General features: G+C 48.6%; 1 protein-coding gene across 5 annotated transcripts in view; it reads left to right on the plus strand.

The window, feature by feature from the left end:
- CAMKK2 (calcium/calmodulin dependent protein kinase kinase 2) overlaps nt 1–24,767 on the plus strand; it is a 54,121-nt gene that overhangs the window by 15,835 nt on the left and 13,519 nt on the right. For 2 of the 5 annotated variants that reach the window (XM_007448716.1, XM_007448713.1), the window contains exons 2-14: nt 86–603; nt 5,154–5,201; nt 5,856–5,909; nt 6,619–6,670; nt 9,424–9,557; nt 11,224–11,260; nt 16,938–16,959; nt 17,088–17,176; nt 18,288–18,487; nt 19,239–19,292; nt 21,802–21,875; nt 21,962–22,049; nt 23,174–23,302. In XM_007448716.1, coding sequence (XP_007448778.1) covers nt 151–603; nt 5,154–5,201; nt 5,856–5,909; nt 6,619–6,670; nt 9,424–9,557; nt 11,224–11,260; nt 16,938–16,959; nt 17,088–17,176; nt 18,288–18,487; nt 19,239–19,292; nt 21,802–21,875; nt 21,962–22,049; nt 23,174–23,302 — 1,434 coding nt within the window. In that variant the 5' untranslated portion in view covers nt 86–150. Of the gene's footprint in view, nt 1–85; nt 604–5,153; nt 5,202–5,855; nt 5,910–6,618; nt 6,671–9,423; nt 9,558–11,223; nt 11,261–16,937; nt 16,960–17,087; nt 17,177–18,287; nt 18,488–19,238; nt 19,293–21,801; nt 21,876–21,961; nt 22,050–23,173; nt 23,303–24,767 lie in introns of those variants that run through there. The other 3 variants (XM_007448714.1, XM_007448717.1, XM_007448715.1) reach the window with 3 other exon arrangements.

Consider the following 24,767-nt stretch of genomic DNA (forward strand, 5'->3'; position numbering starts at 1 on the left):
GCACCAGTCTGGGCCAGCAGGAGAGACCCCCTTCCCTGACCCTGCCGCACAGGATGGGGGCAGGTGACCCTTCCTCTCTCTGCAGGTGGCGCCGCTGCTGGATGGGAGTGCCCGGGCACGTGCGTGTCGCATGAGGTCGGCACATGCACCATGTCATCATGCGTCTCTAGCCAGCCCAGTAGCGACCGGGCCGCCCCCCAGGATGAGCTGGGGGGTGGGAGCGGCAGCAGTAATAGCAGCGAAGGCCAGAAACCCTGTGAAGCCCTGCGGGGCCTCTCGTCCCTGAGCATCCATCTGGGCATGGAGTCCTTCATCGTGGTCACTGAGTGTGAGCCGGCCTGTGCTGTGGACAGCGGCCTGGCCCGGGACCGGCCCCTGGAGGCCCCTGGTGGAGAGGTCCCCCTCAACGTCTCCGGGTCCCAGGCCCGGCCCCACCTCTCCAGTCGCAAGCTCTCTCTGCAGGAGCGGTCCCTGCTGGATGCGAATGGGCGCTGCGTCTACCCGGCCCTGCCCCACTCGCCCGTGGGCTCTCCGCAGTCCTCGCCGCGGCTGCCCCGGAGGCCCACAGTGGAGTCACACCACGTCTCCATCACCGGGTTGCAGGTATGTGAGCGGCAGCCCCTGGTGCCCTGTCCCGCGCCCGGAATGTCTCCGCGTTAGGTTGGGCTCTCCCAGAAGGATTCCAGCACAACCAGTTGATTGGGGAGGTGACCACTGGAAACCCAGGGAGACGTCAATAAAGGGTGCATGTTGGAGCCAGTTACCACTGTGGGCAACTGGGCCTCCACCTCTGGGCAGCCCTGGGAGACAGTGTAGGACACGAGCCCCAGAGTTATTCCACCTGGTGTAACAGGGCTGGGCCTGTTACACCAACTGCTGGCAGTCCCTGAGTGTGGGCAGAGCATCTCTGGGACAGACAGAGCCTCACACGAAGAGATGCACGTGCTAGCAGTTGGAAGTTGTGCTGGGGACTCTGAAATGGGGATGGTGGGTCAGTGAGAGGCCTCACACCCTGACAAACAGCACGGCCCCAGTTGCTGAGTGTTTGCCTTCCCAGGCACTGCCCTCAGCACTGTACCTGAACTTCTCACTTGATCTTTACCATAAACTTCTGGGAGGTGGCTTGGAACTCAGATCCCCAGCAGGGTTCACAGGGCCTGATCCGCCCCCGCCCCACCTCCTGCCCCATCTCCTACCTTTGTGCTGCCAACTCACAGAGCTCCGACCTTACCCACTTCTTTGTCTTCCTCATTCCCTCCGTTAGGCCTTTACCCTTGCTGTTCCCTCTGCTTGGAACCACACCGCCCCCCCACCATCTTTGCAAGGACATCTCCATCTGGCTTCCAAGTCTCAACTCAAATATCACCTCCTCTGAAAGGCTTCTCATTCCACCCCCTCTAAGCAGCCTTCCGTCCCTGTCTGTCCTGTTGCTCTGTTGACTTTCCTTCATAGCACTTGTCACCATCTGTTTATCTGTGTGTTTGTTAAGTTGTTTATTGCCTGTTCCCCGCCACTGCCCCCGCCTCAGCTAGGATGTTAGGAACAGTCCTATCCACCACAGGGTCCCCAGCACTAAGCACGCTGCCTGGCGCATAGTCGCTCAAAAATATTTGTTGAAGGAAGGAATACATTTCATTGGGGGCTGCCTGGAAATCAGGAATGGCTTTCTAAATGGGCTGATATTTAACTATACACTGAGAGTTCACTGCAGGGGGTGAGCATGGTGTGAGCAAGGGCCCCGAGGTAGAAGGCATGAGCCCATTTAAAAAAAATTGTTATTGTTGTTTCATCTCCTAGTTTATTAACTAGCCACAGGCCACCTAGGTGACAGAGGTAGTCTCATTCCTCTAATATTTAAGTTTTAAAAGTATGATTACCATAACCCAACTAAGTACCAGCTATGTATACCAACATATTCCTTTCCATAGAATTCAGGATAGGTCAGGGATTCAGTTAACTGGAGTGTGGGGCCCCAAATGGGGGGCACTGTGGAAACAGAGCTGGAGAGCAAGTTTGAGTTTGTATCAGTTAGAAATGAGTCAGCTTAGAGAAACAGACATCTCCCAACAACAGTGGCTTTAACACAATAGGTTTTTTTTTAACCATGTAAAATAAATCTAGAGCTAGGCATTGGGGATTGGTGTGGTAGTTGTGTTGTTGCTTTTGCCCTTAAAACCTCATGATCTCAAGATGGCTGCTGTGGCTCTAGCCTTCACAGCTCCATTCCAGGCAGGAAGAAGGAGCAGGGAAGAAAGGCAAAAGATGTCTGCCTCCTAAGTCAGTCCTCTTTCTTGGAAGCTCTACCCAGGAACTTCTGCTTATCTCCCACTAGCCAGAACACATGGCCACCTTAGCTGTAAGAGAAGCTGGGAAATGGAAGTTTTCTAGCCTGGAATGTTGCCACACAGAGTTCCACTTAGAAGGAAGAAAGGAGAGACTAGTGTTTGGTGGGCAACTAGACAACTCTGCCAAGGTCAGAGCTTTAGAGGGTTTGAAGGTCAGGCTGTGAAGTCAGGACTTGACTCTGCAAGCAGCAGCGAGCTGGGGCTGATGTGGTCAGAGTGGATTCTTGGAAGATGAACTCAGCAGCGTGTGGGGGCTAGATTATGAGGCAATGAGACCCCTTAGGACAGCTCTGCAGGGCCCCACCTCTGCCTGTCACATCCCTTCAGGACTCAGAGGAATGAAAACAATACTGGAGAGAAACACAAAACAAACTAAAAAGTCCACCAGTGAGGTGAGAGCTCTGTGGGCCCGTTACACAGCAAGTCAAAGATGCAGGTCTGACGTGGAACTAACTCCAGTCAAAGGAAGTTGAGAACTGATTTAGTGTCACACCGTCTATGCCTCCCCAACCCCATCCCAAAACAGTACTCTGTATTTTCTACAGATGCACGTATGTGTGCATTTACATAGAAAAAGGCCTAGAAGTTTATACACCAAACTGATATCAAGGTTCGGGGAGAGGGATAGAATTGGGGCATGGGAGGGCTTTCAAGGGAAATGTTGGGCTTCTCTGTAACACTTGAAGTTTTTCTTTCTATAGTGTTTCTTTTCCCAGTTTTACTTCTTTTATCACTTAACCTGTTCAGCCTAACTATACTGAGGTATAATTGAAGTGAAATAAACTGCACATATTTCAGATGTGCAGTATGATCAGTTGTGATGTATGTATACATCCATAAAACCATCAGCCCCATCAAGATCGCAGACATTTCCAGCACACCCAACAGCGCATCCCTCCCCCACCTCCCCTTTCCCAGGCAGCGGCTGACCTGCCTTTTTTCATTATGGATTAGCTTACAAGTTCTGGAATTTTATATAAGTGGAATCATTTAGTATGTACTCTTTTTTAGCTTAGCTTCTTTTATAGCGTGATGATTTTGTGATTTATCCATATTTTTGCACATACTAGCAGTTCATTCCTTTTTATTGCTAAATAGTATTCCACTGTACAGCTATATACCATAGTTTGTTTATCCATTTACCTATTGATGGACATTTGGATTGTTTCCAGTTTTTGACGATTACTAATAAAGCTGTTGTGAACATTTGTATATAAGTCTTTGCATGGACACAAGTTTTCATTTCTTTTGAGTGAACACCTAGGTGTAGAATGGCTAGGTCATATGGGAAGTGCTTGTTAAGAAACTGCCAAACTGTTTTCCAGAGAGGCTGCACCATTTTACATTCCCACTAGTAGCGTATGAAAGTTTCATTTGCCCTACATTCTGACAGTACTTGGTTTGGTCTGTCTTTTTGATTTTAGCCAATTTAGTGGGTGTGGCTTTAATTTGCATTTCCCTGATGACTAATGATGTTGAGCATCTTTTCATGTGCTTATTGATCATTTGTGTACCTTCTTTGGAGAAATAGCTTATCAAATCTTTAGCCCATTTTTAATTGGGTTGTCTTTTTATTAATGAGTTGTAGGAGTTCTTTTTTATTTATTTATTTTTTAAAGTTTTTTTCTTTTTTTTGGTTGCGTTGGGTCTTCATTGCTACGCTTGGGCTTTTCTCTAGCTGCAGCGAAGGGGGGCTACTCTTTGTTGCGGTGCGCAGGCTTCTCATTGCGGTGGCTTCTCTTGTTGCGAAGCATGGGCTCTAGGTGCGCAGGCTTGGTAGTTGTGTCTTGTGGGCTCTAGAGTGCAGGCTCAGTAGTTGTGGCACATGGGCTTAGTTGCTCCGCGGCATGTGGGATCTTCCCTGACCAGGGTTCGAACCCATGTCCCCTGCACTGGCAGGCGGATTCTTAACCACCACGCCACCAGCGAAACCCAGAGTTCTTTATATGTTCTGGATACCAGTCTTTTGTCCACTGTAAGTGTTACAAATAGTTTCTCTCAGTCCGTGTTTCGAACCCATGTCCCCTGCACTGGCAGGCGGATTCTTAACCACCACGCCACCAGCGAAACCCAGAGTTCTTTATATGTTCTGGATACCAGTCTTTTGTCCACTGTAAGTGTTACAAATAGTTTCTCTCAGTCCGTGTCATACCTTTTTTTTCTCAGTAGTGTTTCAAAGAGCAAAATTTTAATTTTGATTGAAATCCAATTTATCATTTGTTTTCTTTTATATTTTGCACTTTTTTTAATACAAAAAAGAACTTTTGAGAAACTGTTAAACTTTTGTTTGTGCTAAGGACACTCAGATTTTCTCCTCTTGTATCACTTTACATTTTTTACAGGATAACACAGTCATGGATTATTGTTTAATTTTAAATTAACTTTTAAAAAGTAAATAAATGAACTTTTTTAAAGTGGGAAGAACCTTTAAAATGGGTATTAAAAGACTACATACTATATAATTACGCTCTTACAATGTACAAAAGCTGTGCTGGTAGGGACTTCCCTGGTGATCCAGTGGTTAAGACTGCAGGGGGCATGGCTTCAATCCCTGGTCTGGGAACTAAGCTCCTACATGCTGCGTGACACAGCCAAAAAAAAAAAGAAACCCAACAACAACTGTGCTGGTAGAAGGCAGGATAGTTGTCACCCTGGACAGGGGCCAGTATATGGGAGATGCTTCTGGGGAGCTGGGAATGTTCCCTTTCTTGATTTGGGTCCTGGTTAAGGTGTTTGTTGTTTGTGAAAAATGTTTATCTAGCTGCAAACTTACAATTCATATTCTATGTGTTTCTACTTATTTTCCAGGATTGTGTACAGCTGAATCAGTACACACTGAAGGACGAAATTGGAAAGGTAAATATCCCAGGAGCCAGGCTGGTTTTCCATACCTACCAAGGATGTCTCAGATACTGTGGAGGGAACTCCACTAGATTTGGGAGTGGGAGAGGAGTCCTTGGAGATGAGGCTGGGAGGGGGAGGGTTTTGTCATTTATGGTCCATCTGTTTTGTTTTATTTTGTTTTGTTTTTACAACGTACTGTGTTTCTACAAAAGCTCACAAAGCTTCCAGGGAAATTCCATATCACCAACATTGGTGTTGGCTTTTTTTCTCCTTAAGGTACTCTCACATCTGTTTTTGCTTTTATATCAGCCAGTGGGCAGTATCATTGCAAGGGTCAAAAACTCAAATGCCAGTAGAGAGCAAGTGAATCATATAAATGAGGAAAACATGCTAGGTGTAAGACAGTAGGGAGTGGTGAGGACTGTGGCAAACTGTTAACATATGGAAATGATTATGGCTCCATATCCATATCAGAATCTGGATTTTTATATCTGACCTGTTTTAAAATGTTGGCCACCAATTCAAACTTTCTAAAAACTGCAGATCCAACAACATACAGGGTGGATTTTGCCAATGGGCTGCCAGTTTGCAAGCTCTGTATTAGGGTCCTCATTTTGCAGATCATAACTTCTGGATAGTATGTCACAGGCATCTCCCTTTATCCAGGGCTCCTATGGCGTGGTCAAGCTGGCCTACAATGAAAATGACAATACCTACTACGTGAGTATCCACATCCCCCTCCCTGCCCCCATCCTTGTCCAAAGAAAAAGGCTCCTTTCTAGCACTTACCTTCCTGGAAGGTTTTCTTAGCTGTTGACTCATTTTATTCTTAGGTCATGTTTATTCTGTGCATTAGGAAGGAAGTGGGGAAATGGGGAGGTGAAGTGATTGGCTCAGGAAGATTGAGTGAATAAATTCAGCAAACGTCTCATATCCTTACTCTGGGCAACCCTTTCTACATCCTCCATAGCACTAACAACTGGGTGGTAGTGAGACAAACTGCCATGTGGTTGAGACTTTGAAATCAGTCCAATGTAGGTTCAAATCCTTCCTCTCCCATGTGCCAATTATGTGTCCTTGGACAAGTGCCATAAATGCTGAAACTGAGTTTCCCCATGTGTAAAATGTCCCTTGCCCATCACTCCAGCTCACTTGTGTCTTGATTCAGTGGTAGCAAATCCCAAAGTTTGTGGCCTCCCAGCTGGGAGAGCTGACCTGGAACCTTGGAAGTACCCTCGGCCTGGAGGGACCCCAGGACTCCAGCTTCCACACAACGTGTAGAGTTGACCCATTCCAGTGACAAGGTGCTCACTACATTGTCCTGCGGCTGCTGGGGCACTGACAGCTTGGGCAGGCCTAGGAGTGGAAGGAACTCACCCTCCACCCTCCTCCCCATTTTAACCAGGATGTGGGGTCTTTCCTCCCACAGGCAATGAAGGTGCTGTCCAAAAAGAAACTGATCCGACAGGCGGGCTTTCCACGTGAGTTTGTTGGGCCAGGGCCTTTGTTCTTAGGTGCAGGGGCTGGGGCAATACAGAGAAGACCCACTGAATGGTGTCCCCTGCAGAGGTGTCCTGGGTGGATTCCCCTAAGACAGCGTTGGGCCTCCTGCTGACGTTTTAAAATTCATTTTCTTTTAAAAATATTTATTGAAGTAATATAGGTATCAGGTCAAATGAATCCCTCAGAGGAAAACAGTTTGCCTGTTCCTCAAAAAGTTAAACATGCTGTGACCATATGACCCAGCAATTCTACTCCTTGGCATATATACCCAAGAGAATTGAAAACACATGTTCACACAAGCTTGTACGTGAAGGTTCATAGTAGCACTATTCATAATAGCCAAAATGTAGAAGCAACCCTAAATGTCTGTCAACGGATGAATGAATAAACAAAAGGTGGTCTGTCTAGTCAATGGAATATTATTCAGCCATAAAAAGAAATGAAATTCTGATGCATGCTGCAATGCAGATGACCTTGAAAACATGATGCTAAATGAAAGAAGCCAGACAAAAAAGGCCACATATTGTATGATTCCACTTATATGAAATGTCCGGAATAGGTAAATCCACAGAGATGGCAGATTAGTGATTTCCAGGGGCTAGGGTTAAAAGGGAGTGGGGACTGACTGCTAATAGGTATGGGTTTTTTTGTGCGGGAGTTGAAAATGTTCAAGACTTAGTGGTGAGGGACTTCCCTGGTGCCGCAGTGGTTAAGAATCCGCCTGCCAATGCAGGAGACACGGGTTCAATCCCTGCTCCGGGAAGATCGCACATGCCACAGAGCAACAAAGCCCGTGTGCCACAACTACTGAGCCTGTGCTCTAGAGCCCACGAGCCACAAATATGGAGCCCGCTCGCCACAACTGTTGAAGCCCGTGCACCCTAGAGCCGGCGTGCCACAACTACTGAGCCTGCATGCTGCAACTACTGAAGCCTGTGCGCCTAGAGCCCATGCTCCACAAGAGAAGCCACTGCAGTGAGAAGCCCGTGCACTGCAACGAAGGGTAGCCCCTGCTCGCCGCAACTAGAGAGAAAGCCTGGTGCAGCAAGACCCAGTGCAGCCAAAAAAAAAAAGACCTAGTGGTGATGGTTTCACAACCTTGTGAATGTACTAAAAGCCATTAAATTATATATTTTAAAATGATAAATTAAAAAAATTGAAATACCGTAAGGTATTTCAATTATATCTACAAAAATGCAAAAGAACAGAAGGGTGTATAATGGAAATCAACAGTTTCTTGCTGTACTCCCTCTCCCTATAGGCAGCCCCCACTTTTAGCTCTTTTAGGAGCTGGTAGTTACTGCATGTGATCAGGTGTAGGTGAGCATATGCTGCTCCAGCATAAGCTCCCTGCCAGCAATGCTGAGCAAAATGTTGGCTCGAGCTGAAAAGAGAAAGTGGATAAGAAGAAACATAAATCCCAAAACCCTGTCCTATCACCAGGACCCTGGTTTATTCTGCTTATCTGAACTCTGAGCCAGATAATATCTTTGTGCCATTATTTCTTGATTTATTAATTTTTGACATTTACTTCTGACTTCCTCTGAGGATGACTTAAACCACTCCTTTCCTCCCTTTCCCTAACCAGGCAATGAGGTGATACCATGATGTTCAGCTCCTTTGTTGTTACTACCCTTGTCACTTTCTTCCTTGTTACAGCAGATGCAGCAAGTATCTTTCCTTTGAACTTGCCTTGCCTCTGTTCAATTCCCACTCTGACACCTGCACCTCTGCTTTTACTTTTCCAAGGCTGACACATCCACATTCTGTTCTGTTAGTCACACTTAGATCCTTACTTACATATGATGTGCAGTGTAAGTGTTTTGACTGTGGACCTTTCCATCACTGTGACCTTTTGACTATCAGTCACTGCAGGGCCAAGCAAGTCCTTTGTTTTTTCTCTCATCAGCTCTTACTTCTTTTCCTATCCCGGACTTTATTTTATATCTCTGCTACTTCCATGAGTTCTGGAGGTGAAGGATAATGTTTTTGTCCATCTTATGGAGTGGGAAAACTGAGCCCCAGAGAGGGGAGTATTGAGATTGCTGAACTAGACCTCAGACTTCTTTTCCTTGTACCTCAGTGAACTCTTGATTCTCACTGTGGCCTGGGGAATGGGACAGGAAGGAGAGAATTTACAGAAGGCTGAGCAAGGGGACTGGGTCTCCAGTGTTTCCAGCAGCAGAGGAGTCAGATGAAGAGAAGGCTGTTTAAAACCCCTGGTGGGGGACTTCCCTGGTGGTGCAGTGATTAAGAATCTGCCTGCCAGTGCAGGCGACATGGGTTTGATCTCTGCTCCGGGAAGATCCCACAACTACTGAGCCTGCGCTCTAGAGCCCGTGAGCCACAACTACTGAGCCAGTGCGCCACATCTCCTGAAGCCCACGTGCTCTAGGGCCTGCGTGCCGCAACTACTGAGCCCATGTGCTGCAACTGCTGAAGCCTGTGCACCTAGAGCCCATGCTCCGCAACAAGAGAAGCCACTGCAGTGAGAAGCCTGTGCACTGCAAAGAAGAGTAGCTCCCGCTCACTGCAACTAGAGAAAGCCCGCGTGCAGCATCGAAGACCCAACACAGCCAAAATAAATAAATAAGTAAATAAAGACCCCTGTGTGGCATCAGCCATTCCAGCCCTTCTGAGAGCCCCCCACTTCATCTGTCCTGCCTGCAGTCCCCCTCTTCAGAGGAAAGTCTCTTTGTCCTGACTCTGGGATGGTTCATGTCTCCTCCAGGTCGCCCCCCTCCCCGAGGGACCCGGCCAGCCCCCAGGGGCTGCATCCAGCCCAGGGGCCCCATTGAGCAGGTGTACCAGGAAATTGCCATCCTCAAGAAGCTGGACCACCCCAACGTGGTGAAGCTGGTGGAGGTGAGGTGGGGAGACACGGAGGAGAGAGGGAGGCATGGTGATGGTCCAGCCCTGTCTCTGTTATTATCAAAATGCCATACCACTGGTTTCCAGGGAGAGCCACATCACATCAAACAGCCTGTTGCAGGGCTGAGTGGTAGTTATTTCTCCAGGCTCCTTCACCCTGTTATTTTGTGTAATCCTCACCCCTCGCTCGGACTATTACTTGCATTTTATAGACGAAGGAATTGAGGCTCAGAGGGATACTGAGGCTTGCCCTTCACCTGTTTCTCTCTTTTTGGAGCTGGTTCTCCTTCTACTATACATATGTGTAGTTGGAGCACAAAAGCAGCCATTTGCATGTAAACAAATGGGCCTGGCTGTGTTTCGATAAAACTTTACTTTCAGAAACAGGGGAGGGCCAGATTTGGCCTGTACGCTGTAATTTCCCAACCCCTGCTCTAGATCTCACACTTTGTGGCCTCAAGACCCTTTTATGCTCTTAAAAATAATTGAAGAATGCAGAAAACTTTTGCTTATGGGGGTTATGTTTATTAATATTTATCACATTAGAATTTAAAACTGAGAAGCTAAACAAATTTTTAATTCATTTAAAAACAACAGTAATCCTACACATTAACGTAAGTGAGTTTTTCAGAGAAAAATAACAGAACTCTAGGTAGGCAAGTGCCTGGGTCTGACTTTTCCTCGAAGGGCAGGGCTTAGGGTTCCAGGTTGGCTGTCCCAGGCCTCTGCCTAGGATGCATCTCTTTCTCAGGGCTCTTGTCCTGTGACTCTTAGATGACTAGGGAAGGTGAGTGTGGTATGGGAAGAGGTGGGAGGACCAGTCTAGCCAAGGAATCTGTCTTTGTTTCTTCCCAAAAGAAGAGAGATGGTGGCTGCAGGCTGTCTCCACCTGTCACACCGAGTTTCACAATTTGAACTCACTGATGCTTGAGTTGGCCATCTTAGAGGAAGCCCAAGGGCACTTGGTTAGCGCATGTGTCTGGGTCCTGGCAGGATCTCCCTTCTCCCTTGTGCCCTGTGGTGTGTGGGCTCCCCACCCAACAAGACTTTTGCCAGCTTTCCTGTTCATTCATTCATCAGACATTTCCTGAGCACCTACTAGGTGCCTAGTCCTGTTAGAGGGCACCAAGGAGGCAAACCAAGGTGGATACAACATGGTGCCTGCCTCTTGGAGAGAGGAAGATAGAAATAGTGATAAAATGAAAGCAGGAAGACTGTAAAAGAGAGAAAAGTGCTGTGGCAGTTCCAGGCAGGGAGACATCATTTCCTGCCAGGGCAGGGGGAATGGGGACAGGATTTGAATTTTCACCCTGATGACCAGTCTGTCGTCTCCTAGGAGACAGGTGGAATTCTTATTCAAGCTGAGACATTTTCCAGGGGAGGAATCTGCCCCCTCCTTTTCATAACCTCCTTTCTGGGTATTTAGGACCCTTGAGGATTGGGCTAGAACGTGCTTATTTTCCAGATGGCCATTTGGATCACACACTCTGGGTTTTTTCCTATGCCCTTCATCTTAACTAGGAAAAACGGTGGAAAGCGCAGCCCTCCCATTGGCAAATGCAGTCATGTGGACGATGCTTCCTCCCTGCTCATACCTTTTCTCCCTCTTCCTCTCTCCTGCTCTTCATCTCCGGCCTGTTCCATGTGGCTATGCCAACAGGTCCTGGACGACCCCAATGAGGACCATCTGTACATGGGTAAGAGAGCCCTTGCTTTCTGCCACCCTTGCTCAGGCAGCTGCTCCTGCCAAAGCCCAGGGGTGCTCTCCAGGCATCCCCTACCCCTGGCATCTCCCACCCTTTCCTGCTCCAACTGGGCCCCACACAGAAGGCTGCACCCCTGGTTCAAAGCAGGAGGTGGAAAGGAGTTCTTGCTGGGACTTTATCTGGGTGTCCTATTCATCCATTTGCAGATATTTATTGAGTACCTACTGTGTGTTGGACACCATTCTAGGCACGAAGGATGCAGTGATGAGTACGAAAGATGAGGCCCTTGCTCTTATGAAGCTGGTATTCTAGTCAGGGGAGACAGATAGTCAACAACTACAGTTGGCCCTCCGTGTCCACGGGTTCTGCATCTGCAGATCCAACCAAATGTGGATCGAAAATGTTAAAAAGAAAAAATTTCAGAATGTTCCAAAAAGTAAAACTTGAATTTGCAAAAAGTAAAAATGCACTGGCAACTATTTACGTAGCATTTATATTGTATTAGATATAAGTAATCTAGAGATGGTTTAAAGTATAGGGGAGGATGTGCATAGGTTATATGCAAATACTACACCATTTCATATAAGGAACTTGAGCATCCGTGGATTTTGGCATCCAAGGGGGTTCCTGGAACCAATTCCCCATGGATCCCGAGGGAAGACTGTAAATAAAACAGATAATCAACTTCAGATAGATACTCTGAAGAAGATTAAACAGGGTGATGTGAGAGAGAGATGGAGGGGCCACGGCAGAGAAGAGGTGACCATTTAGCACCTGAATATCAAGGACACAGCCCTGTTGCATCTGAGGAAGAGCATTCCAGGCAGAGGAAACAGCAGGTACAAAGGCCCCAAGGCTGGTGAGAGCTTAGTGTGTTTGAGAAAAATGGGGCTGCAGCAGAGGAAACCAGGGAGAGTGCGTGGGGATGAAGATGGAGGGCCTGGGAGGCCATGATGGGGCATTTGGAACCTTGAGGGGCCATTGAAGGGTCTGGGCCCTGCACACTGAAATGGAAGCACTCAGGTATGTCCTCAGAGACCTCGTTTTTAAAAAATGATGAGGACATGGGGCAATTCTCAGTCAGTTCCCAGCATAAGTGCTGATGAGGGAAGGAAGTGCAGGACTAATTCAAAGCTGGACAGCAGACTCTCAGGCCCAGGAAGGCGTGATCAACAGGTCACGTGTCCCGCTGTTGTCTGGCTTTGGTAGGCGTTCAGACTAGCGTGTATGCATTTCGCGTGGGTACACATGACAGCCAGGAGGGGTGTTGAGGAAATGAGTGGTATGGGCAGGGCCAAGCCCAGCCTGTCTCTGGGATGAGCACAGGGTGATCCTTTGCTGCACAGGGAGTGGTTAATCATAAATAATGGGTCTGGTCTGGAACTAGAGCTCAGAGCTCAATTTCCCCTACAGTAGTTGCCATGGTTCATTTCCAAGGATGCTGTCGTTGCTTAGGACATTTTATTTTTCATCACCCCCCTCCCAACCCAGGTTTTTATTATGAAAAATGTTAAAGTTGAAAGAAGAGTACAATGAGTACCTGTATGCCTACCGCCCAGATTCAACAGTTAGTAATTTTTGTCATATTTGCTTTATCAGTCTAGCCACCCACCCATCCATTTCTCTGTATTTTTTTAAAATTTTATTTATTTATTTATTTATTTATTTTTGCTGTGTTGGGTCTTCGTTCCTGTGCGAGGGCTTTCTCTAGTTGCGGCGAGCGGGGGCCACTCTTCATCGCGGTACGCGGGCCTCTCACTGTCGCGGCCTCTCTTGTTGTGGAGCACAGGCTCCAGACGCACAGGCTCAGTAGTTGTGGCTTATGGGCCTAGTTGCTCCGCGGTATGTGGGATCTTCCCAGACCAGGGCTCAAACCCGTGTCCCCTGCATTGGCAGGCAGACTCTCAACCACTGCACCACCAGGGAAGCCCTCTCTGTTTTTTTTGCTGAACCACCCAAGAGTAAAAGTAGCAGACATCTTGACACTTCAGCCCCTAAACATTTTGGCCTGCATCTCCTACATGATCACAATAATCCTACCGTTATTGCACCTGGAAAAGTTAATGCCAGTTCCTTAAGAGCATCTAGTGTGCAGGCCATATTCCAATTTTAGAACTTTAAACACCTTCCTTTAGAAACATTTTAGAAGGTACACATGAACAACATCAGATATGATAACTTTAAAAAATTGTGAAACATTCATATAATAAAAATATGAACATCACAGAATCATAATTTCTCAAAATGTGGTACCAACACCACTTTAAGTATATGAGACGATTTTAGGTGGTATTTGGACCAACATTTAAAAAATTTTTTAGATTTAATTTATCATTGCATAGGAAAAACTATAACCAGCACACTAAACTCGTGATCTCCGGGATATTATTACCCGGGATAAGGCTAAAAGTTTTAACACTAAGTCAATTTAAAGAAAAGTGTGAAATAAACAATAGTTTACATGGTATATGGATATGGCCAGATTATAAAAATGGTAAGCAAACGAGTGAAGTTTGGGGAAATATAAAATAAATCATAAAATGTGAAAGATAATTTTTGGCCCAGAATGGCATCCCCAGCATAATTTGCTCGCTTGGGGCCCCAGACCTGACACCGAATGGCTTTGGGCTGTTTCTGAGGAGATGGGTTGTTCTTTCAACAAACATTACAGTTTGTCAGGCCCTGTTCTAGGCTCTTCAAGGAACAAAACTCAACCCCCACCCCCCCACCCCCGCTCCCTCAGGGCACTTCATTGCTCTGGTGAGGATGGACAGACACACTCAGACCTAAGTATTAGGCATAGGCTTCCAAGGTGACAATATCATGGGAAAAAGCTAACCTGAGCAGGGTCACGGGAGTCAGGAGTTCCAGGTTGGGGAATTGGGTAACAGAGTGGCTCCTCGAGATGCCTCACTGAGGTGACATTTGTGCAGGACAGTGGAGACCAGATGGCAGAGGACATTTCACACCATTGTAAAACTTTTACTCTGAGCGAGAAGGGAGCCCCTTGAGGGTTTTGAGCCGAGGAGTTGAATGAGCGTGTAAAGAACGTGACCCAAGCCTCAAAGAAGAGTTTCCTAAGCCATTTGACCAGGCAGCTTCATGGACAGAGTTTTTCACTTCTTGAGGTGGCAGTGTGGGAAGGAGCCATGCGATTTTGGTATGTGATTCCAGCGGTTTTGAAAAAAATCCCGACAATGTTATTTTTTAGTTTCCAGCCACAGCTGTGTGTGGTGAGGACAGACAGGGCAGTCTGGTTGCAGGTATCAGCAAGGGTTCTGCAACTGTAGGCCTGACCCTCAAAGGGTAGAGAATACGACTGGTATTTCTTGGGGTTAAAAACTTTCCACCACTGCTCGGCTCCAGGAGCAGTTAAGCTGTAAGTGACTGAAAATAGACCTGTTTCAACAGGCCAGCTTCCCTCATGCCAACCGAGTTATAGTGCTTGGGAGGAAGCACAGAAATTTCATGAAGCAGCTCTTGAAAGTTAAGTTTACATAACCAAGGTGGGAAGGAGAGAGCTGAGGGGACCAGCGCTCCTGCCGGTGGAAGCCTTACCTTCAGCGCCATTACTTTTGCTTCTAACCACAGCCTGAAGCCACAACAGATTTCCCCTAACTATGGTTTGGCCAACACTGGTTGATGAACGTGAAAACAGGGTGGGGCCCTGGGGGAGTTAAGTTCCTTTGCAGGTCAGAATCTTTAAGCCCTCTTTTTGTCTGAGGAGCTGGCTCTTTCCCCTTGGCCACCTCAGCCCTTGGACAACCTTTGAAACAACCCTTCTTCCACAAGAAGCTCCAATGTGGGTAGATGCTTCCAGAAAACAGACAATTCCAAAGTCATTGTCCACTGGATTTTGAAATCCACTGTGCTGTTTTTTTCATTTCCTAAGGTACAGCTTCATGTTCCCAGTTATATTTGTATAAGCAGAACAAAATTAAAATAACTACACCACATGACCCAGCAATTCCACTCCTAAGTATATACCCCAAAGAATTGAAAACAGATAGCCACACAAATACTTAACATGAAAGTTCATAGCAGCATGATTCATAATAGCCAAAATGTGGAAATAACCTAAATGTCAATCAGTTGATGAATGGATAAACAAAATGTGGCATAGCCACACCATGGAATATTATACAGCCATAAAAAGGAACAAAGTACTGATACATGCTACAACATGGATGAACCTTGAAAACATGCTAAGTGAAAAAGCCAGTTACCAAAGGTTGCATATTGTATGAGTCCACGTATGTGAAATGTACAGAATAGGCAAATCTATGGAAACAGAAAGCGGATTAGTGGTTGCTAGGGGGAGGCACAGAGTTTCTTTTTAGGGGCTGAAAATGTTCTGGAAGTAGATAGAGGCGATGCTTTCACTGGAGGCAGTGGAATACTAAATGCCACTGAATCATGCATTTTTAAATAGTTTAACGTTCTGAAAATTTCACCTCAACTTTTAGAAATGCAAAAAATAACCCACCCCCCCAACAACAAAAAAAACTGTGCATTCCCTGAATATGATTTATGTAATACTTGATGGTTTGGGGGCGGTCCCCACATACACAGGGCTGGGAGGAAGCTGGCAGGGAGTGAGGCATTTGTATGTCGCACATGACTGTGAGTCAAGAAGGGCCCATTTAGGAGGAATAGGATGAGTTGGCCTTTGAGGTGGTGGGGAGATCTCCATCCCCCACCTCTAGCTCCAAGTCTTGGTTTGGACTGAGAATCACAGGAAAGGGTTTGAGGGCCAGCTGACCACAGAGTGCTGAAGAGTTGGAACAATGTTCTCCTTTTTATTTATTTATTTATTTATTTTTGGCTGCGTTGGGTCTTTGTTGTGGTGCGCGGGCTTCTCATTGTGGTGGCTTCTCTTGTTGCAGAGCACGGGCTCTAGGCACGCGGACATCAGTAGTTGCAGCACGCGGGCTCAGTAGTTGTGGCACACAGGCTTAGTTGCTCCGTGGCATATGAGATCTTCCGGGACCAGGGATCGAACCCGTGTCCCCTGCATTAGTAGGCAGATTCTTAACCACTGCGCCACCAGGGAAGTCCTATCCGACAATTCTTGATGTAGCCTGGGAGCTTGGAAAATGTGAGAGGGGTCATTGAAACCTGTTCTTGCTGTTTCTTGAATTGAAACTTTGCTAGGGTTCGGAAGTCCCCTAGGGCTACTTCTTTGTGCCTAAGTATATTGATGTTTGGGTTGTGTCCCCTTAGACCTGTTCTGTGGCATAAGGTGGCTCAGGACCTGGGTGTGAGTGAGAGGACATAGTTTAGCATCAGTTAGATCCCTGGGAGTTGCCCCCACCCCGCAGGTATGAGAGGAAGATGAAAGGAGTCCAGGAGCCGCCCCCACCTGTCTCGGGTCTTCCTGCTTTGTTTTCTCTGGTAGAGGGTCCTCAGCTGTTTGAGGACTAGAAGTACAGCCAGGCTGGGGTCCCAGGGATACCAGAAGTCTCTGACCCCTAGCCTCCTCATGGGAACTTAGAAAAGCAGAACCTTCCATGGTTTTGGTTCAGTGGACTGTTCCTCGCCCCAGCCCCAATGTTAGTTTCAGTGCTTCTTGGTGTTTCTAGGGGTGGTTGGGAGTTGGGGAGGAGGGGGAGGAAGATGGATTTCCAAATTCCCAGTGTAACCATTCACCCCCTTCTCTATCCTACAGTGTTTGAACTGGTCAACCAAGGGTGAGTGTCCCCATTCCCAGCAGGTGTGATGCTTGAAGCTTCTTGAGCTGCAAAGCTGAGTGAGGTGGTGAGAGAGGGCAAAGGCCAGCGTGTCTGGTTTGCTTTTCATGCATGTATCGACTTTTCAGGCCTGTGATGGAAGTGCCCACCCTCAAACCGCTCTCTGAAGACCAGGCCCGTTTCTATTTCCAGGATCTGATCAAAGGCATCGAGTACTGTAAGTGGGGCCTGTGGGAGGACTCTCACTCATGGGGTGCTTAGCATTCCCAGGTAGTGGATGAAAGGTGGAGGGTTTCTTATTTCCCTCCCGGAGCACAGGGAGGTATGCGGGAAAAAGAACTGTCTGAGCTGCAGAGAGGCCTGCTGGGGCCATGCCCCCTGCGAGCAGAAACCCTTCTTCCTGCCACACAGAAAAATTAAGAGCAATAGTGTTAGTGAATGTTTATCCAGCACTTTTCTATGTGTCCCAGGCACTGTTAAGTGCCTTGCATCTTCCCTTACTCCCAACAACCCTGGGAACATGTTAATCTCCTGGAACCTTAGTTCCTCATCTGTAAAATGGGAATAAAATATCTCTCGCCAGGTCTGCAATCAGCCAGGACGTCAGTAGTTCTGACTGGCAGGGTGTCCTTTCTGCCTCTGGTTGTTAAACATGTTGACTCATACCCTTTGCCTATTACATAGGATTGTTGTGAGATTGAAATGAGGTGAATGGGAAGCACTTAACACAGGGCAAGGCCTCACACTGGCCATTCAGCAAAGTCAGCTGCTGCTCCCATTACCAATATCATCATTTCATCATCACCATCATCATCACCCCAGAAATGCAGTTGGGTCTTCCAAACCATAGGACCGTCTTCTCCCATGAGCTGACATCCAGGCAGGAACAGTTAGCCAAGTCCTCAGCCCTGCTGTGCTTCAGACTTCAGATTGACCTGCTCCAGTCATTGTTGGTTTGGTGTTCAGGTTGAGTAGTGGCATTAGTAAATGAAAAGATGTTTGTCACAAGTCTTGAGGCTTCTAGCTGGGAGCCAAGCTCAACAAAATCTCTCCACGCACACATGACTTAGACTATAGCAGGCAGTTATCAATTGCTGTTGGCAGTCAGTGTTTCACTCCTCACTTTGGAGAATGGGACAACTTCCTTAGAGACACTCCCCTTATCTTTCAGAGCTGTGGGTGTTCAGCAGGTTTGAGAGGGGAAGGCTGGGAAGGGCCTGGGACCCTGGGAGAACAGAGAGGTTCCTGCCTGTGCCTCTGAGCTGTGTGGGCCACATGGAGCTCCTCACGTGGTTTTCCTGCCCACCTCTCTCCCATCCCGCCCCCAGTACACTACCAGAAGATCATCCACCGGGACATCAAACCTTCCAACCTGCTGGTTGGAGAAGATGGGCACGTCAAGATTGCGGACTTCGGCGTGAGCAACGAGTTCAAGGGCAGCGACGCCCTCCTCTCCAACACCGTGGGCACTCCTGCCTTCATGGCGCCCGAGTCGCTCTCGGAGACCCGGAAGATCTTCTCTGGGAAGGTAGGTTTGACCCTGCCTGCAATGAGGAGTTCTGCCTGTGTTTTGGTCCTTTCAGCTGTAAGTGACAAAAACCCAACTCACTGGCTTAAACAGTGAATCCATTGGACCATGTAAATGAGCGGGGTGCGTTTGTTTTCAGGCTTGGCTAGATACGGGGATTCAGAGGAATCCATCTCTCCATCTCTTAGCTCTGTTTTCCTTTTTTTAAAAAAAACAATTTTGTCTGCATCACGTGGCACACGGGATCTTACTTCCCCGGCCAGGGATGAACCTGTGCCCCCTGCAGTGGAAGCATGGAGTCTTAACCACTGGACCACCAGGGAAGTCCCCTCAGCTCTGTTTTCCTGAATTGGTTTCCTCCCTGGGTGGATGGTCATCAGCAGCTCCAGACTACTTTCTACCAGTTTACCAGCCTCACTAGAAAGAGCATTTTTTTTTTTTTATGAAGAGCTCCAGTGAAAATCCTGGGATTGGCTCTGATTGGCCCAGTGTGGGTCATGTGCCCATCCTTGAACCAATCACTGTGCCTGGGGGAAGTGTTGCTCTCATTGGCCAGGCCTGGGTCATGTGCCCACCCAGAGGCATGGGGTTTGGGGAGCAGGAATAACCCCACCCAAACTCCCATGGACTGAGCAGTCAAGAAGAGGTGGTTCCCCAAAGAAAAGCTGAAGGATTGGATGCTGGACAGGTGAAAGCATTAGAGGCCCTTTACTGCCCCTTGGCCCCTCACACGGAGCTCTTTGTCTTGCAGGCACTGGATGTTTGGGCCATGGGTGTGACGCTGTACTGCTTTGTGTTTGGCCAGGTAACAGGGTGGGGTGTCCTGTATCCTGGGTGTTGTGGGTTGCCCCCCTTGGATTAATAGTTATCTCTCCTCGCAGGGAGATAGAACTTATTCACTTAAAAAGTTGTTTCATTTTATTTCCACAATTAGATCTGAATATGAAAAAAGATGCCTTCCCAGGTATACATAGCTGTATATGATAGTCATATGTGTGAAAAAACGAGCTGTTAAAACAGAAGGATTGGCAGAGGCTCTAGAGATTGTAAATACAGTAGTTGATGAATTTAGGGCAAGGACAGCAAATGTGCCACCTCTACCCTCTCCTAAACTGCAGATAGGCATCACTAATCAATAACTGCACTCTTTCTTCCTGAGCCTGGTGCTGCTTTGAGGTTCTTCTCAACAGTGTTCCTAGAAGCTGTTGTTGGAGGAATAGAATTGGAATGGAAGTTAAAACCGTTTGGCATTATTGGTTTAGGGAGTGCTGTTTTTGTCTTCTTTCTGTTGTTGTTCTTTTGTTGTTTTTATATAACTGACATTTAGGGGCCTCTATTTTAAACTCTGAAGTTCAGATTGATTATGTGAGGATTATTCCTTTTCATGAGCTTGTACTCCTATTGAGGAAAGCTTAAGAAACTAGTCCCATGAGGAAGTAAAGGAGTTTATAATCTCCACCCCCCACCCAACATTTGATGAGAAAATTTTCGATCATATAGCCAAGTTGTTAAGAATTGTACCTCCTTACATATGCTCCAGAGTGCAGTCATTGGCTAGAGCTCACTATTGGTGGTTTTCATTTCTTTCTTTGGGGGTAAAATTTACATATCATGGAACATACAGATCTTAAGCGTACTATTTAACGAGTTCTGTCAAATTGATACACCTACGCAATCCAAACTCTTATCTCGTTACTGCTCTTAATGAAATCATTTTCCTCGGACAGGAGTGAACCAGGTCACTTTCTGTGACCTCTTCCAACCTTCTGAGCACCCCACATAAAGGTTTCTTTTTCCAGAACAATCCCTGAGCTCCTCCTGGGTCAGGCCCTCCACCAAGTGAAAGCATCAACTTGCCACCCGGGGGTGGTGCATGAACGGGCTTCAGAGTCAGCCCAGTCTAGGCTTTGTGCTTCCCAGGACACGGCACCTCTCTGAGTTTCTGTTTTTTTCTCTTCTGTAAAATGAGAATCATATTTACTATTTTTTAATGGCTTCTGAGAGGATCAACAGAAATAATTCAAGCATTCGTTAATTCAGCAGGTATTTATCGAGCCCCTACTTCGTGCCAGGGATGTTCCTGGGCACTGGGTGTCAGCAGTGAGCAAGACAGACAAAATGCTCTGTCCTCTTGGAGCTGATGTTCCAGTGCAGGAGTTAAACAGTGGACAAATTCTTTTTTTTTTTTAACATCTTTATTGGAGTATAATTGCTTTACAATGGTGTGTTAGTTTCTGCTTCATAACAAAGTGAGTCAGCTATATATATACATATATCCCCATATCTCTTTCTTCTTGCGTCTCCCTCCCTCCCACCCTCTCTTTCTTTTTTTCTGGCCGCACCATGTGATATGCGGATCTTAGTTCCCCAACCAGGGATTGAACCTGTGTCCCCTGCAGTGGAAGCACGGAGTCCTAATGATGATATCAAATGGTATTTAGATTCTGTTGGATATATTTTTTTTTAACATCTTTATTGGAGTATAATGGCTTTACAATGGTGTGTTAGTTTCTGCTTTATGACAAAGTGAATCAGCTATATATATACATATATCCCCATATCTCTTTCTTCTTGCGTCTCCCTCCCTCCCACCCTCTCTTTCTTTTTTTCTGGCCGCACCATGTGATATGCGGATCTTAGTTCCCCAACCAGGGATTGAACCTGTGTCCCCTGCAGTGGAAGCACGGAGTCCTAACCACTGGACCGCCAGGGAAGTCCCCAAATACATATGTAATATAATGTCAGGGGGAGGTGCTATGATGAGAAATCACATGGAGGTGGAGGGGGTGTCTGTTTTAGACAGGAGCTCCGGAAGGCCCCCCTGAGCGGGTGAGCTTTGATCAGACATCTGAAGGATGGGAGAAAACAAGCCACACAGATGTTGGTGGGAAGAACATTCCGGGCAGAGGTAACAGCCAAATGAAATGTTGGTGCTGAGAAACCTCAGTACAGGGCCTGGTCCAGGCTAAGCCCTCACAAATCACAGCTGCTGCTGCTTTGTCTTTTGTACTGTTCTTTGTATTATTATTATTGTTCAACTGGCAGGTGGGTGAAAAGAGTGTTTGCTTTTGTATAAGTTGGTAAGTTAAAGCACAGCTACAGAGGAAAGCCAGTGTGGTTAGGAAGGCTCCAGCCCTTCTGGAAAGACAGTCCTGGTCCTTTTAGATCTTTGGGGAATGGGATCTGCTTTGTCCCTGGATTGGGCCACTGGGCTGTTTCTTTCTCTGCTGCAACCCATATGGAATGCTGCCTGCCCTTGCAGGACAGATGTGCCAGCCATTGATGGCCACCCTGTCCCTGACCTCTCTTCACAGTGCCCATTCATGGATGAGCGGATCATGTGTTTACACAGTAAGATCAAGAGTCAGGCCCTGGAATTTCCAGATCAGTGAGTATTGTCCGTCTACCCCAAGTTGCCTTTCTCTCCGAGCCCTTGGTGATGTCCTCCACCCCTGATGTATCTCCCATCCCCAGGCCTGACATAGCCGAGGACTTGAAGGACCTGATCACCCGCATGTTGGACAAGAACCCCGAATTGAGGATCGTGGTGCCTGAGATCAAGGTACCTGGGGGCCGCTGCTGCCCCTTGGGGCGTGTGCTGGAGGCTCAGCCTGTGTCCTCTGCTTGGAATTGTCTGGCTCAACCCTGCCTCGGTCAGGCCCCACACCCCTCTGTTTACAGCACTGCGTCCTTCTTGGCACCACTGCCCTCCCATGTCCTGGGGCCTCTGGGGTGCTGGGGGCTTGTGGGGGAGGATTTGGGACTCGTGTTCACTGTGATTGTGGAAGTGGGATCCGCTGCCAGGAGAGGAGCTAGTGCTTTCTCCAGTTGGCTTGGGCTGATGGCATCCACCCTCCCTAGACCGGACCAGACCAGGTTTCTGTGTGCACCAGTGTGTGGCTGCTGCAATCCTGGGGTCTTTTCTTAGACCCTGCCTGTCCCTTTGAGAAAGTACAGTTGGGGTGGAAGTTAGTGAGCAATTTGACCCCCCACCTCTGACCCCGGCCTGCTGAATTCCACTCTGTTGCAGAAAGCACTGTTAGAAGAGATCCCTATCCACCCCCTACCACCCTGCCAATGCCACGTGCACACACATGGATCTTTAAGAAATCTAGAGATCTGCTTCGGGAGCTCCTAGGCACCTCAGCTAACTAGCAGTTGAAGAGGGGGCAGCCCAGAAGGTTACAGATAAGGGCTTGGACCCCAGGGCAGGTGGTTGGGGGGCGGGCCTCGGCCTGGGTCCTCTCCTGATTGTATCCTTCTCCCTGCGCCGCCCCATGCCTCTGTTTCCCTTTCTGTGAAGTGGGGAGGATGCTGCCTGCTCTGAGCTGAGCCTTCCAGGCATCAGGGAGAATTGCTGAGGAGTGATGGGTGCTCCTCAGACAACCGTGCAACGCAGATGGCGAATTCCAGGCACTTCTGCCGAGACCTGGGGCCAGATGGAGAATCCAGCTGGGCTCACGTTCTGGCCTCGTAGCTTCCTCCCATTCTCTGTCCTTTGTGTGTTTCACATTTCCTCCCACCTCACTCATCCCCCAGCCTCTGCCTGGCTTGCCTGCTCCCTTGCATGCCTGACCTCAGGCCACTGCCTCTCCCCTCCCGCATCCCCTCCCTGGCTCCGCTCATAGGCAGGGTTCCTGGGAGCCAGTTGTGCCCGCCCCTCACCCCTCCTGTCATTCGTTGAAGCTGCACCCCTGGGTCACGAGGCACGGGGCGGAGCCGCTGCCATCAGAGGATGAGAACTGCACGCTGGTCGAGGTGACAGAAGAGGAGGTGGAGAATTCGGTCAAACACATACCCAGCCTGGCAACTGTGGTAAGGTGGGGCAAACCACTGCCTGAGAGCAGGGACAGAGAGCCCGTGGCAGGCCAGCGAGGATGAGCTGGGACACGGGCTGGTGACTAAGAAGTAGACGTTGGGCCTGAACGTCGGGGGATGGCCGGGTCTGCCCCTCACCTACAGCTACCAGCCTCTGGGCCTTGGTCACACGTCAGGCCAGGTGGCCCCTGCGTCTTCTAGTGCGAGCTCTGTCTACAGCCGGGTCCGAGGTTACTGTAGACAGGGGTAGTCCCTCTCTAAGGATGGTACTGCCCCTTCTGGAATTCCTGCTTTCAGAGCGTGTCAGGGGAGCAGGAGGGGAAGGACCAGGGCAGGTGCCCAGGGTGGCAGCCGGAGCCGAGGTCTCCAAGATGGGCTCCCCACTGGCTGGGTCTTCAGTCCCCAGAGCAGACAACTGGGCTCGTCTCATCTCTGCCCTGTGGGCAGCTGCCAGGGCTAGAGGCAGGGCCCCCACTTCCCGTGCCTCAGAAAGCTCTTCCCGACTCCTGGGACCCCTTTTATGGCCTTACATTTGGGTCCTGACCCAGGAAGAAGGAGCTAGAATTGGAGTCCTCAGGCCTAACCTCGAAGACTCAGGGAATCACCCACTCGCCAAGCCTCTGCCCAGAGGGTGTGTGGCTCCAGGAGGGAGACCAGGACCCTCAGGGCCCTGGGGCCCAGGCCGCAGTCCTAGGGGCAGAATCCGGTGGACTGCCTCACCGTGGCCACCTCGGGAGTCCCGGGTGTGTTTGGCCAGCGCCAGCCCCAGCAGGCAGGCAGGGCCCTGGGCTCTGGGAGGGGAGGCTCTGCCGTGTCCAGCCTCGAGTGACCGCCCCCCTTTAGGAGCCCCCAGTGCTGGCTCCTTCGCTCCCAGCTTTGCACCTCACCCTCTGCTTCCCCACACACTTTCTCTCTCCCTCCAAAACCTGAGCCCCCGGGTGGGGCATCCATTCACATCTTCCTCCTCCTCCCCAGCCAGTGGCCTCTGCATGGTCTTCGCTGTTGAACAGTCACCCACACACACCCCCTCCTTCTCATCCACCCGCTCGCTGCACCCACGTCCCGAGCCTGCCGTGGGGAAGGCAGCTGACGTCGGGCTCCCAGCGTCCACCCTGGGTTATTCTATTCCTGGTTGTGGGTATTCTTGGGAGAAGGTGTCTGACCCTAGAGGTCTGAAATAGGCATTGATTATTCAGGAAACACTTCTTGAACACTGAGTGTTTCCCCAGGCCTGTGTTGGGAGCAGGGGATACAGAGATGAATACAACAAACATGGCGCCTGCAGATGCTGGGCAGAGAACCAACAAATAAATTATGCAAGTAACAGAGGGGCTTCGAGGGGTACGCCTGAGAGGGGAATGCAGCCCAGGTGCTGGGTTGGAGGAGGCCTCTTGGAAGATGCACGCTGAGAGGATGGCGGGGTGTTCATCGGGCCTAGAGAGGGGAAAGGGCAAGGGCATTC

Source organism: Lipotes vexillifer, unplaced genomic scaffold, assembly GCF_000442215.2.
Source record: "Lipotes vexillifer unplaced genomic scaffold, Lipotes_vexillifer_v1.1 scaffold21, whole genome shotgun sequence".
NCBI classification, from domain to species: domain Eukaryota; kingdom Metazoa; phylum Chordata; class Mammalia; order Artiodactyla; family Lipotidae; genus Lipotes; species Lipotes vexillifer.